Here is a 12,175-nt window from a genome sequence, read left to right as displayed (position 1 = left end):
CGTTTGTCCGAAAAGGGAAAATGGGGAAATGTTTTCCCGGTCGTTAAAAGTAAAGAGAGCGAAGTCAACCCGAAGTGTCGCCACTCGGTGGACGCGTTTGTTGTCCCTAAAAAAAGGGGCGAGCATCCCGGTCAGCATTTTTGGACAGTTGTTCATTCGGATTTCTCCCCCTCGACTTTTTTTTTTTTTTCATCCCTTTTTTAACAAGCCTTTGTTACGCCCCGGCAAAAATTGCAGGGAACGCTGTCGATGGGAACGCATCCCAGGGAACGGGTTGTTTGCCTTTCGTTATTGCTGAAATGATTTCCAGTGTGCACTCCGGTTACCGTGGAATCGTTACATCGACCGTGAAAAGCGTTTAACGAGTGTCCTCGTTGCATATCTCGTCCTCTGACAACGCGATCCGTGTTATCTCTGAAAATCGGGATAAAAAATCGAGGCTCTTCGGGAAATTAATAGGAGGGATTTTTCCTCGGGGCGAAGTATTTTTAATCCCCTCGAGCTGATTTCCCGATCTCGAAAACACTCGTTTACCATTAATTTAATTAACAAACGTGGCATTTATCGCTAGGGAAAATCCTGGGAGGAATTCCCGGTCTCTGTAATTAATAATTAAATGAATGTACGAATAAACGAATTCAGGGGCGTGGGATAAAAATGGAGTAATTGTCCTGTTCGACGCAGTGTTACTTTTTAAACGGAAGGCTATGGGAATTTTTTATTGCTAGGATATTTAACGGGGTGTTGAGGTGTTATTGTTTACTAATTTTGGGTGCTTTTAACCAGGTCCAAAACCGGGGCCGCCCAGGAACCTGACGGTGACGGAGATCAGCAATGGTTTCTTGATCACCTGGCAACCTCCTTTGGAGAGAACCGACCTCATCCATTATTACACCATCAAGTACAAGACAGATGGGCCTTGGAAGACGCTCAACAAGGGGCAAATCCGTCCCGAGGAGACCAGTTACCTGGGTAAGAAGTAACCTGGATTCTTCCTCTCGCAAAAACCCCATCAGCGCAGGTCGCATCTACTCAGAAAGTCTTCTAGGAATAAACTTCCTGCAAAATCAGCGCAGGCAGTCCTGAATTATTAACCCCCTTTAAAGTGCCGTCCACCTCTGAAGGGACCGTGAAGAAGTAGCCGAAGAGCGAGCCTCCTGTAAAGCCCAAAATATCCCAAAATCCATATTTTTAATACTAGAAAATGATCTAGATAACCTTAGCCAGGAAGTGTAAATCTTGTTTTTGGGATCAGGGATCCTTGAATGATTTTCCTGTTTTTTTTTTTTATTTTATCTCGAGAGGTTAATTAACTAGAATAGTCCTGGTGGATTGTCAAGCTTGTTTTAATACCATTTATTTTGACAGTGAAAAACCTCGTCGGTGGTCGCACCTACTACTTCCAAGTGTTTGCTAACGGCGAGAAGAACTATGGCGCAAGTGACCAGGTGAAGTTTCCGGTTCCGGCCCGAGTGAAGCACAAGGCGATCACCGCGGGGGTGGTCGGTGGCATCCTCTTCTTCATCGTCGCCATCATCCTCAGCATATGTGCAGTGAAGATTTGCAATAAACGGAAGCGACGGAAGCAGGAGAAAGGTACAGGGTCGCGAAGATTCGGAAATCCGAGAAATCGTCTTTCCGTCTGAACGTCAACGCCTAAGTCGATCTCTAAATTCTGAAAAAAAATTATTCATATTTTCATGAAAATTATTCAATCCCTGCACTTCCGCCGAAACTGTTAATTATAATTTTACCATTAATATACAAGTATACAAAAAAAGAAGATCGACGACGCGTTGATCTTCAGAGTGTCTTCGTATTTCCTTCCGGACCTGCGTTCGACTCCCTCCTGTTTTTCTTCCCGTTTGTTTTATTATATTGCATGGCAATGTTTGTGGAACAATTGTAACGAGTGGATTCTACGGGATCGTAGGCAAGGCCGGAGTAATTATTCTTGGACCGGGTTTGCTTTGGCAAGGAAAATCCCGAGGCGAGGAACGCAGGCGTCGGGCCGCAACATCTCGAGATTCCGAAAGTGTCTGTGTGTGTTAACAACAGTTTTGTCAAATTGTAGAACTGCTTTCAGCGTATAACATGGTGGCCTGCAGGGTCACCGACTCGCGAAACGGCGCAGGGCAGGGCCCCCATGGAACAGTGCCTTTGAAAAAGTGAGTTTCTAGCGGACGAGCGCCGCATTTTTCCCAATTTTCTCCGTATCTTTTTTTTTTTAACCACGGATTTATATCAACCCGACGACCGTGGCAGTCTTCCGAATTTTCGTGAAAAATGCCACGGCCTAATTCCTAAGAACGTAGACCGCGGAGGTCGCACTCGAAGGGCTAAAAAATGAATTAAAGGGACAATTAATATCGGAATTTTCGGAAAATCTCATTGCCAATTTCGTGGACTCTGAATACTGCAGAGGGTTTGAAGTGACCGAGGCTCTCTGATTTGCATTAAAAAAAAAGAAGATGATTAATATCCAGATTATTAAGAGAGGGGAAATTCTTTACAGGTTTTCGGGGATTGATATTTAATTTTTCAGAGAGTTCGATTGCGACCTCGAAGAGAGACCACTTAGTCTTAGCTAGCATTAAGTCCCAAGAGCAATAGGCGACCGAAGCATCACAGCATTTACAATTAACTACACCCCTCACGAGCGATCTAGAACAATATGTATGCGCCCGATACATATCGCTAGAACGACTGAGGAGATTAAAAAGAAACTAGAAAGCGAAAATAATATACGTGGAATCCAAGAGACAAGAGGCAAGCGACAAGAGCGAGGCAAAGGCGACGGGCGCGGCAAAGTGGCAATGAACAAAGGAGTAGAAATTAATTAAGATTACCTGGAGACCGAAATTGGTATGATCCGAGCATCCGATGTATCAGATGGACGGCACGATCCGAATCTACCAGTCTTGGTTTTAATTTATCAATTTTTGGGAGATCAAACGGGTAAATTGGGGTGCTCGGATGATCCGAGTTTGCACTCCAAAGGGATTGTTTGGAGGCAGGGAAAAAAAATAGACAAGGGCCCTTTGTCTCCTTGCCTATCAGGGATTTCTACCCGAAGAGATTCCTCTGAGCGACATCGGCAGATACTTAACCGCAGCGGCAGAGGTATTTTGGACAAGAGAGAGGTCGACCAGCCAGTTGACATCTTGCGCCACCCTGTAGAGCGCCGAGATCTTGCGTCGCCCATTAGATAGGGCGATTCCGTGATAACGAGCCTGCCGGATCGCAAAGTGCACCTCGATTTTCGCGGCCCATTTTCGCCGAGCACTCCTTATCATCCAGGGACGCGTTATCGTTCAGGAAACGGCATCCAAAAGTCCACAATACGACTGCAGCGATGCCTATTCTGGATCATGACATTCCGCCATCAGTCGCGAATCATTCCCTGCCGACACGTCTTGGGGCCATTTTGTTAGCCAGCAATTTCTCGGCCCTCTTCATTTTCCGGGGGATCTTTACCAATTTTCTTTTTTTCCCCATTTCTCCGGGCTTTCAGCCGAGAGCTGAAGTCATCGAGACTCGGGACAATGACTCCGAAGAGGGAAGAAAAAAATGTTAAGGGGTGGGCTCTCGGGTTGAGATTCTTTTATTTTCCGGTGGTCTGGAATTGCGATCCATCATCATCATTGGTCCTTAATGATCGGATTATACGATCCCTTGATTTGGGACAGACATATCCAGAACGGGCTGGACGGTTCAGCCACTGCCGGGTGTCCGGGGCATCGAAAAACCAGCAAGTGGCTTTTCCTGATGATGATCATTAATTAAGCATTAATAAAGCTTGGTGGTTTTTCGTTCTCCGCGGCCGCGAGGGAAGATCAACGAAGGAAGAGATCCTCGTACTCGGAATTCCATAATTCACAAAAGACGTTCTCAAGAATTACTCTAAATTCTCAATATTGATCGCTTCAAAGATCGTCAGTTTTCCGAATTACACGAGATGTGCAGTAAATTATAAAAAAAAATAATAATCGTGCAAGCGATTAACGAGCACTCTACCTTCGCTAGAGTCATAACTGAAGGAAGTAAACGGGAAGAGAAGACGAAAGCGAAGGAGGAACCGAGGTCGGGTAGTCGGCTTCCCATAGGTACCGGGGTTAATATCGACCGAGAACGTATTATCTAAACCTCAATAATCAGCAGAGCCGGGTAAAGGCACGAGGTTCCGAGCAGCAGCGCGGAGAACCACTGGTGGGCGTCGCCGGAATCGGGAGTGGGGGTAGCGGCCAGCCAATCAGGCGGCGAGCCGCGTCCCCACTCCTGGGGCTGGGCGGTCGGGGGTCAGTGGTTCTCCACGCCGCCCGAATCGGCGTGCTTTTCCGGGTCCTAGATATCAGACCAGCAACGAGGAAAAGGTGGCGCCTCTTGTCCTCTCTCTCTGTGTGTTCTTCTGTAGGTCGACAAACCTAAACGCGTGCGGCGAGTCAGTGTCGACGCTGACCCGTTGCAGCCCGTTGTTGAATCCGCAACCACAACCACCACCTCTTCATCAACCACCACTTCCTACGCAAGTAACCCTCGCGAGCGCCACTCCGGAGCCGGTCCACGAGCAGAATCCCCCGAACCGTGATCACCACGCATTACATCTCGATAACTGCGATAACGAGAGCGTGTTTACCATAGAGAGGCGGAACAGTAAGCCCAATCTCCGCTAGGCGGCCCACGAGCCTGTGCGAGAGAGAGCAGACAGGACGAAACTACCGAAACTACCCGCTACCAGGTCCGCTACCAGCTCCGGGGACACTACCATATGTGTACATATACGTATTTGCGTACGTGTAGCGGTAGAGCGGCGCTGCCGCCCTGTCCGTCTCCTGTCCGTCTCCTGACCCGACCCGGTAGCTACCGAGGACAGTTCGACAGTAGTTTCCCCTCAATCTGAAAAACACCCCCGCGACTCATCCCACGACTCAAAATCACGCATCGGGACTACTGTCGGAGGAGAAACTACCGAGCCGACAGTAGTTTCGGTCCAGATCGGCTAAAAACTCCGCAATTGTTATTGATTCTTGGTAGTTCAATCCGAATCGAGCTTCAACGGTTCCGACAGTGGTTTCGTAGTTTCTTCAGCTGGGTTGGGTTGTATCTACGGATCTTCTTTGTGATTCTTCAAGAGGAGGCTGATCGACAGTAGCTTCTTGGACCCCTCGCGACAGTAGCTACTGGTTTGGGCTCCCAGCGAACGACAGGGAGCGACAGTGGTTGCGGCGCCAGCTGGTTGGGGAGTAGTTTTGCCTGACCAGCTGATCGGCTGACCAACTAACGCGCGAAACTACCGCTCTACCGTCTTACCTGCTAGGACCTACCGCTAATCTACTACCGCTACTTCTACCGATACCGCTACCACGACTGCGACTACCACAGCTACCGATCCACCCACTTAGGATGATTGTCATGACAGTAGCGATGAGAGACGAGCCTTTTTCGGCCGATTTTCCGGCTAGGAACTCCCTAGTACGTCCTGTCGGTACCGTAGCTACTTTATCCACTCTCGCGGCGGACCAGGGAGTACATAGATTGCGGACGGAGACACGGATGGGGTCTACTGTAGCTACCGACTGTGGCTACCGACAGTAGCTACTTTTCGGTGCACTTCGCGCGGACTCTCCGAGACTCTTTCTCTGTTTCTCTCTCACTCTCTCCCTCCCTCTCTACCTCGGTCTATCCATTTATCTCTTGATTTCTCGGTTGCTTTCCGCGTACTTACGAGTATTGTACTTGCTTATAAGCGACCATTTGTATTATCTTGCTTACCACTTGATTATACTCTTGCTCTTCAGTCGTTACATCTCGATCGTTCTCGCTCGCCCATTAGATCACTTTTGAATTGACTCACCATTTTCTCTCTCACTCGTTCACCTTGATTCGTTCGTATTGTCTCTACTTATCTTGGTAACGAATTTATATCACTGGAACGATTAGTGCTCCAAGTCGAGGCGGTCTTCACGAAGATTTCTTTTAGCATTCCTTTTTTTTTTTTTTCCTTTTAATTTGGATGCCATTTTTCAATGTCTTCGTGGACCGTCGGACTTTTTAAAGGCACATTTTTTTCGAATTTTCCTCGAATTTCATTTTCACCCCCTTTTTTGGTACGCGTTGGTGCGCAGGTGCATCGGCACGAATTAATTATTAGATCTGCACCCTTCAAGTCGAACACTTAGATGGTTCTTGCTTTCTCTTGTTCTCGTCGTTTAGAACGATGGATTCATTTTTGATAAATTTTTTTGACATATTTCTGGGGAGCGGAAGTTTTGGAATTTTTTCTTTCTTTTCTTTTCAAGAATTTTCTTAGGCTTTTGGGCGCGGTGGTTTTTCGTCTAATGGACATGTCGGAAAATCTGGATATTCCGTTCTCATGTATCTGTCTTCTATCCCTCTGAATTCTCTTTGTTTCCAGTTTCTCGGTTCTAGACGACCAATAAAAATATTCGCACCCGACGCAAAAGTAGGTACCCCTTTCCTAACCTCTTTCCCGGAGCTCCGGCATCTTCGTTTTGTCGTTTCCTTTATATCTGCACTACGTCCGCTCGTTGTGTCGTCTCCTTTTATATCCATTTCAGATTGTCAGCCATCTTTAATTACTGTTTGCTAATTAATCTCACTTAACAGCCCCTCGTTGTGTCCCTTTATTATTAACGATCTCTTGCGTCGGCCATTTTTCATGACTACTTGCTGAGTAATTATATTTAACATTCCCGCGTTAATTTACATTTGGACGAACACTGGTCCGGAAGAATTGCCACGTACGCCGAAATGCGCCTTTAAATCCCTTTATTTAATAATAAAAATCCCACGTTACCAATTTCCACACATTTTTATCATTGCATTTCAAGAGCGTGGCAATTTTATTCCGCTCTCGGTCTACCTCGTTTTTATTATTTACAAAAATCGACGTCCATCGGCCTGGGAATTATTTTCACCCTTACCTTTTCTACAATTGCAAGCAGTTCCCGTCTTTGCGGAATTAATATCCTAGATGAGAAATGCCGGAAATGAGAGTCGAAAGGAGATCCCACTAAAGTTCGTAAAACTCCCGATGCGAGAACTGCCTGTTTAATAATCATGCAGAATTAATTTTCATTTCCGCGGGACCTTATCAATCGTTTCCAAGGGTCTTTCTTTTCCTTTCTCTTTATCTCTCTCGACACGTCCCTTTGATAAGAGGCACTGAAAGTAGAATAAAAGAACCCTCGTCTCTACGGAGCGTATCTATTTGCTCCCTACACCACCGGCTAGCAAAGTACAGCTCGGTTATTTAGCATTATTACATTTCATTGACTCGTTATCATTGCCAGATTGTGTTCTTTCTCTTATGAATGTAATCGTTGTGTTACAACATCTCTCTCCCCGCTCTTTTCCCTGCTGCCGGACCCGAAGGAGGAAAAAAGGTGACGAGTTTCGGTGCACCTCAGATTCACGATTGCCAACCACCGAATGATATATTTTTCCGATGATTTTCCCGATGATTTTGTCGATGGTTTCTCGAGTCTCACCCGCTACGAGAATACGGACGAAAAGTCGTTACGATAACTTGCACCTGATAAGAGAGATTAACGAAATATATCCGTACAGTACTCGTTGGCAAGAGCGCGGTCAGAAGTTTCGGAAAATCCGGGAAAGATTTTCGCGACTTTTTTTCCGCAATTTTTTTTTGCTCTCTCTCTCTCCCTTTTCTTTTTTCTCCTTTTTTTCGAGGTCGAATCCGCGATTGACGACCCACCACCACCTACACCACCTACGCAAAGACCCGATGATTCCTCACCTTCACGTCACGTACGACTGTTGCACATGAATGTGCATGCGCATGCGTAATCCTCGCCTGCATCCGGTTAATTGCGTTTTCGATTGCCGATCGATCGTTACACGGAACGCCCTTGTCATTCCGTTATCTATTTTGTCTCTTAACTCTTACGTTGCCATGACTGAGTAATGCCGTTTTCTGCACGCTGTGTCCATTTTTTACGTGTTTTACGGAGCGCCGCCGAACGCGTCCGAAATCCAGGAGAAAATTTACATTTTCTTCCCCTCGACCTAAACATGTACATTTCGCAAGTAACATCGTTATTACGCACTCAAAGACATTGCGTGAATTTTTTTTCCCGGCAATTCCGAATTTTTTTTATGATCAATTTACGTGAAAATTACATTTTTTTCTGTCGAGATGCAAGAATCATAAATATATATATATATTCCGCAAGTAACATCGTTATTACGCACTCAAAGACATTGCGTGAATTTTTTTCCTGGCAATTCCGGATTTTTTTTATGATCAATTTACGTGAAAATTACATTTTTTTCTGTCGAGATGCAAGAATCATAAATATATATATATTCCGCAAGTAACATCGTTATTACGCACTCAAAGACATTGCGTGAATTTTTTTCCTGGCAATTCCGGATTTTTTTTATGATCAATTTACGTGAAAATTACATTTTTTTCTGTCGAGATGCAAGAATCATAAATATATATATATTCCGCAAGTAACATCGTTATTACGCACTCAAAGACATTGCGTGAATTTTTTTTCTGGCAATTCCGGATTTTTTTTATGATCAATTTACGTGAAAATTCCATTTTTTTCTGTCGAGATGCAAGAATCATAAATTTGACGTCGGAAAATCCTTTTCAACAATGCGGAAAATTGAGGTTAGAAATTTAACGAAAAGTAAACGTAACGAAACATTTCTTCAGTTGCAAGTGAAAAAATGAAGGGTCTTAAGAAAGGAAAGAGGAGTTTCATTTAAAAGGCATTTTCTCCTGGAAAAGGCGCGTCGACGTCGTTCCCATCTCCGAGAAGGCCAATCCCGCGTCTAACGCTCTTTCCGTCCTGACCGTAGACCTAGAAAAAGCCGAGTACCAGGTCTAGGTCTCCTGCGGGAGATCCTGAGCCCGGACACGCCGGACTCCTGCCGAGGGCGTCCCCTGGGGAAGATCTCGCGAGCAGCGGATGGTCGCTTCGTGATAGCGGACTCGGTGCTGAGTTCGGCGAACAACAGCATCCTGGACGCATCGAGCAGCGACGACGGAGGTTTCCTGCCGAAGAGCAGCAGGTTGAAGTCCTCTTGGCGTCGCCCCCTGGTGGGGACGAGCAGGTTGAGCCTGAGGTCCGAAGGCAGCGGAGTGTCGGGGGGGCACCTGGTGAACGCGCTGAACCTGGTGAACCGTCAACAGCCAGTGGTGTGCACGATCTCGTCCCCTAGGTTCCTGGCCCAGAGTTCCCCAAGCGGATGCCAGGTGGTCCCGGGTGCATGGTCTTCGGTGTACCTGAGCGACCTGAGCTCGGTGCGACACCCGTCGTCGGGGGAGCGGTCGTTCCCCACGCCGCCAGGGTATCAGCACCTGCAGCTGAGGTCGGTGCACCAGAGGTACAGCCAGGAACTGCCGTCCCTGCGAGCTATCCACGCCGAGTCCAGGAGGTTCGTGCCGGTGCAGCCGCTGGCGACGTCCTCGCCGCCGCAAACGGCGGGGAGGTCGAGGGCGAGGCTGCCTCCTAGACACGCGCGGCACGCGCGATCGGCCCCGGAGCTCGCGGCGACGCCCGACCTGGAGACGAGCCCGGAGAGCAGGTCCAGCAGCTCCGGCTTCGGGAGCAAGAACACCTCCCAGCAGAACCAGAGCTCCAGGTCGGGGAGCACGGTGGCGGAGTGGAGGCCGCCGCCCTACCGCCCGCCACCCCCTCCGCTGGTAGGAAGGTGGCTGGAGCTGCAGGACCCCCGGGTGGAGGCGAAGCTGCACCCTGGCCAGACCCTGCACCCGCGCACCACCCCGGTGGACGCCGGCAGCGTCGACGGGCACTACGAGTTCGACCCTGCCTCCTGCACCCCGACCCCGACCTCGGCCTCCACGCCCACCCGCGAGGAGCGACCCCCGGTGCACCAGCTGCACGCCCTCCACGTACCACACGTGCACCACCAGCCCGTCAGGTACTCCAGGGATAACATCGAGGCCAGGGTCCAGGCCATGAAGGCGGAGTTCCATCAGTTCAGGCAACGGCAGGCCAGGAGGAGAAGGAGCGCCCACTTGGAAAGCGCCTGCTGAGGTTGGCCCCCCACCCGGACCCTCCTAGGAGGGATTCCGGAAGGGGCGACGGATACCGGGAGACCAGGGTGTTCGCCGAGTTCCTCGGTCAGGGGATCGAGGATGCTGGGGGACGCCAGAGTGCATCCGGTTCGGCGTCGCCCGAAGACTCCGAGAGCGGTGGGCAGGGGTGGGTCCGGACCCCGAAGAAGGGCTTTCAGGGAGTAGAAGAGGAGGCCGAAGTTCCGGTGGTTTGGGACCTGCACGACTCGAGGAAGGTGGGCCCCGAAAATGAGAAGTCCTTTCCTTGAAGACGACTCGACCCTGCTTCTTGCACCTCTGCACCGACTCCTGCATCCGCTAGAAGGGAGCCTGCGACTCATGTGCCTCACCTGCATCAGGTGCATACCGCTCATCGTCACCGATTAGGTATTGTAGGAATAATTTCGGACGCGACATAGACTGAGGTCCACTTCGGTCGGAGACGTTCATCCAAGGTGGTACCCATGGAAGCGATGGTAGTCCACAGGTGACCAACAGGTGCAGATCGGCGTCGACCAAGACGGGTACCCGAGGACCACCTTCAGGTCTCTCTGGAGTAGAATCTGACGTCCACTCGCCGAGATAGACGTCCTTATCGGTGCATCAAAGTGTCGCTCCAGTTTCCAGAAAAACGCTGGAGTCCATATGATCAGCCGTGAGGACCCAAGATGCGGTACCGGATCTTGGGTCCATCTCAAAAGTCCACGTCTGCATTGTTCCTACCATGGGACATGGACGATGGAGTCCAATCGCAGACCCTGAAGACCTGTGATGATCAGTCCGGATCCAAGTGCAATGGAATTATACATCCAGGAGGCATCGGCATCTTTTTCTGTAGGTTGCTCCCCACTTGGACCTCCACCCAACACGGACAAATGCGTTTCCATACGACCTACACGACAACTAGACCAACGAAGCTGCGGAGCCACCGAGGGCGACCACGAAGAGGTTGCCCATCCAGAAGAAGACCACATCGTGGAAATCGAGGGCATCCCCCGGGAGTTACTGGACCGAAACAGGGGGTGCAGGGCCACTTCTGGGTGACGTTGCTGGCGATTCCTTCCCCAGGGAACTAGGAAGTCCCTAGAGGTGGCGCCGCGGCACCCTGAAGAATCCCCCAAAGAAACCCAATGAACTTTTCTGGACACCCGTCGATGCCTCGACGAGGCCCCTCGTGGGGGGTCTAACGTTAATCGTACTTCTAAGTATTTAAGTAACGAGGAAACACACGCGCGCGACTCGCCACACACACACGACACACCTACAAGTATAAGTATCGATGAGCAATGGACTCGAAACCGTGATATTAGGCCGAAGCTTGCCTCGAGATTGCTTAAGGACTCACTCGTACTGCACTGCCTGTTTAGGGTTTCGCTAGCGACCCAACATATTATCGGCACAATAATTTTTTCCTAAGCAACGTAAACGAGATTCGAGTAAGACGCGAAGCCGTGGTCAATTTCCAAAATGGCGCGGCCCGGGCGGCGCGCGCGAGGCGTGGTACCGACTAATTCCGACTTTCCGCCGTAATTTCGCTTTCCACGAGAAAACGCTTTAGACAAAAGTTACTCCGGCGGCGATTCTGCACAACTTTCGTCCGAGAGGTTTCTTTCCCCCGTCGACGGTTGCCCCGGGAAAGCACCGCGTCCGACGGCGTCCTCGCGCGGCGCCGCAAGTTCCACTAATTCGTCTTCGGCACGCGTCACCTCGGGAAGGAAAAAATCCGCCTTCGAGAATGCCAAGCAGATGCCAGAAAAAAATACGCAAAAGGGAATGCTAAAGGAAGAATCGGAAGGCTGGCGACTTTTGGGACTGCTGCGTGTCCAGGTTTTCGTTGATGCGTGAATCTCGAGTGTCCACCCTCGGGCCTTTCTACCTTGCGGGTGTCTGAAAGCATTTTACTTTTTTTATAGTACAAACGATTATTTATATATACATATTATATATATTATATATATATACATGAACTTAAATAATATAAATATATTAGCGAGGGCCCTACTCACGATTCAACTATACTTCGACGAGACTACGGAAGCGAGCCGCTGTTAATAAGTTGTGTATAATTACGAGGTTGCGAGAGAGTGATTTAGGCGG

The 12,175-nt window shown here is 49.1% G+C and overlaps 1 protein-coding gene across 1 annotated transcript in view; it reads left to right on the top strand.

Annotated features, from left to right (window-relative positions):
• Nucleotides 1–12,175, top strand: part of LOC105694895 (protein turtle) — a gene marked incomplete at its 5' end in the record, with an annotated part of 38,099 nt that extends 25,924 nt beyond the window's left edge. The window contains 4 exons of the mRNA XM_012416029.2: nucleotides 787–972; nucleotides 1,369–1,596; nucleotides 2,075–2,168; nucleotides 8,857–12,175. Of these exons, the coding sequence (XP_012271452.2) occupies nucleotides 787–972; nucleotides 1,369–1,596; nucleotides 2,075–2,168; nucleotides 8,857–10,057 (1,709 nt within the window). The remainder of the gene's footprint in view (nucleotides 1–786; nucleotides 973–1,368; nucleotides 1,597–2,074; nucleotides 2,169–8,856) is intronic.

Source organism: Orussus abietinus, unplaced genomic scaffold, assembly GCF_000612105.2.
Source record: "Orussus abietinus isolate OABI.00-Male unplaced genomic scaffold, Oabi_2.0 scaffold27, whole genome shotgun sequence".
Lineage (NCBI taxonomy): Eukaryota > Metazoa > Arthropoda > Insecta > Hymenoptera > Orussidae > Orussus > Orussus abietinus.
This window is presented reverse-complemented; position numbering and strand designations above follow the sequence as displayed.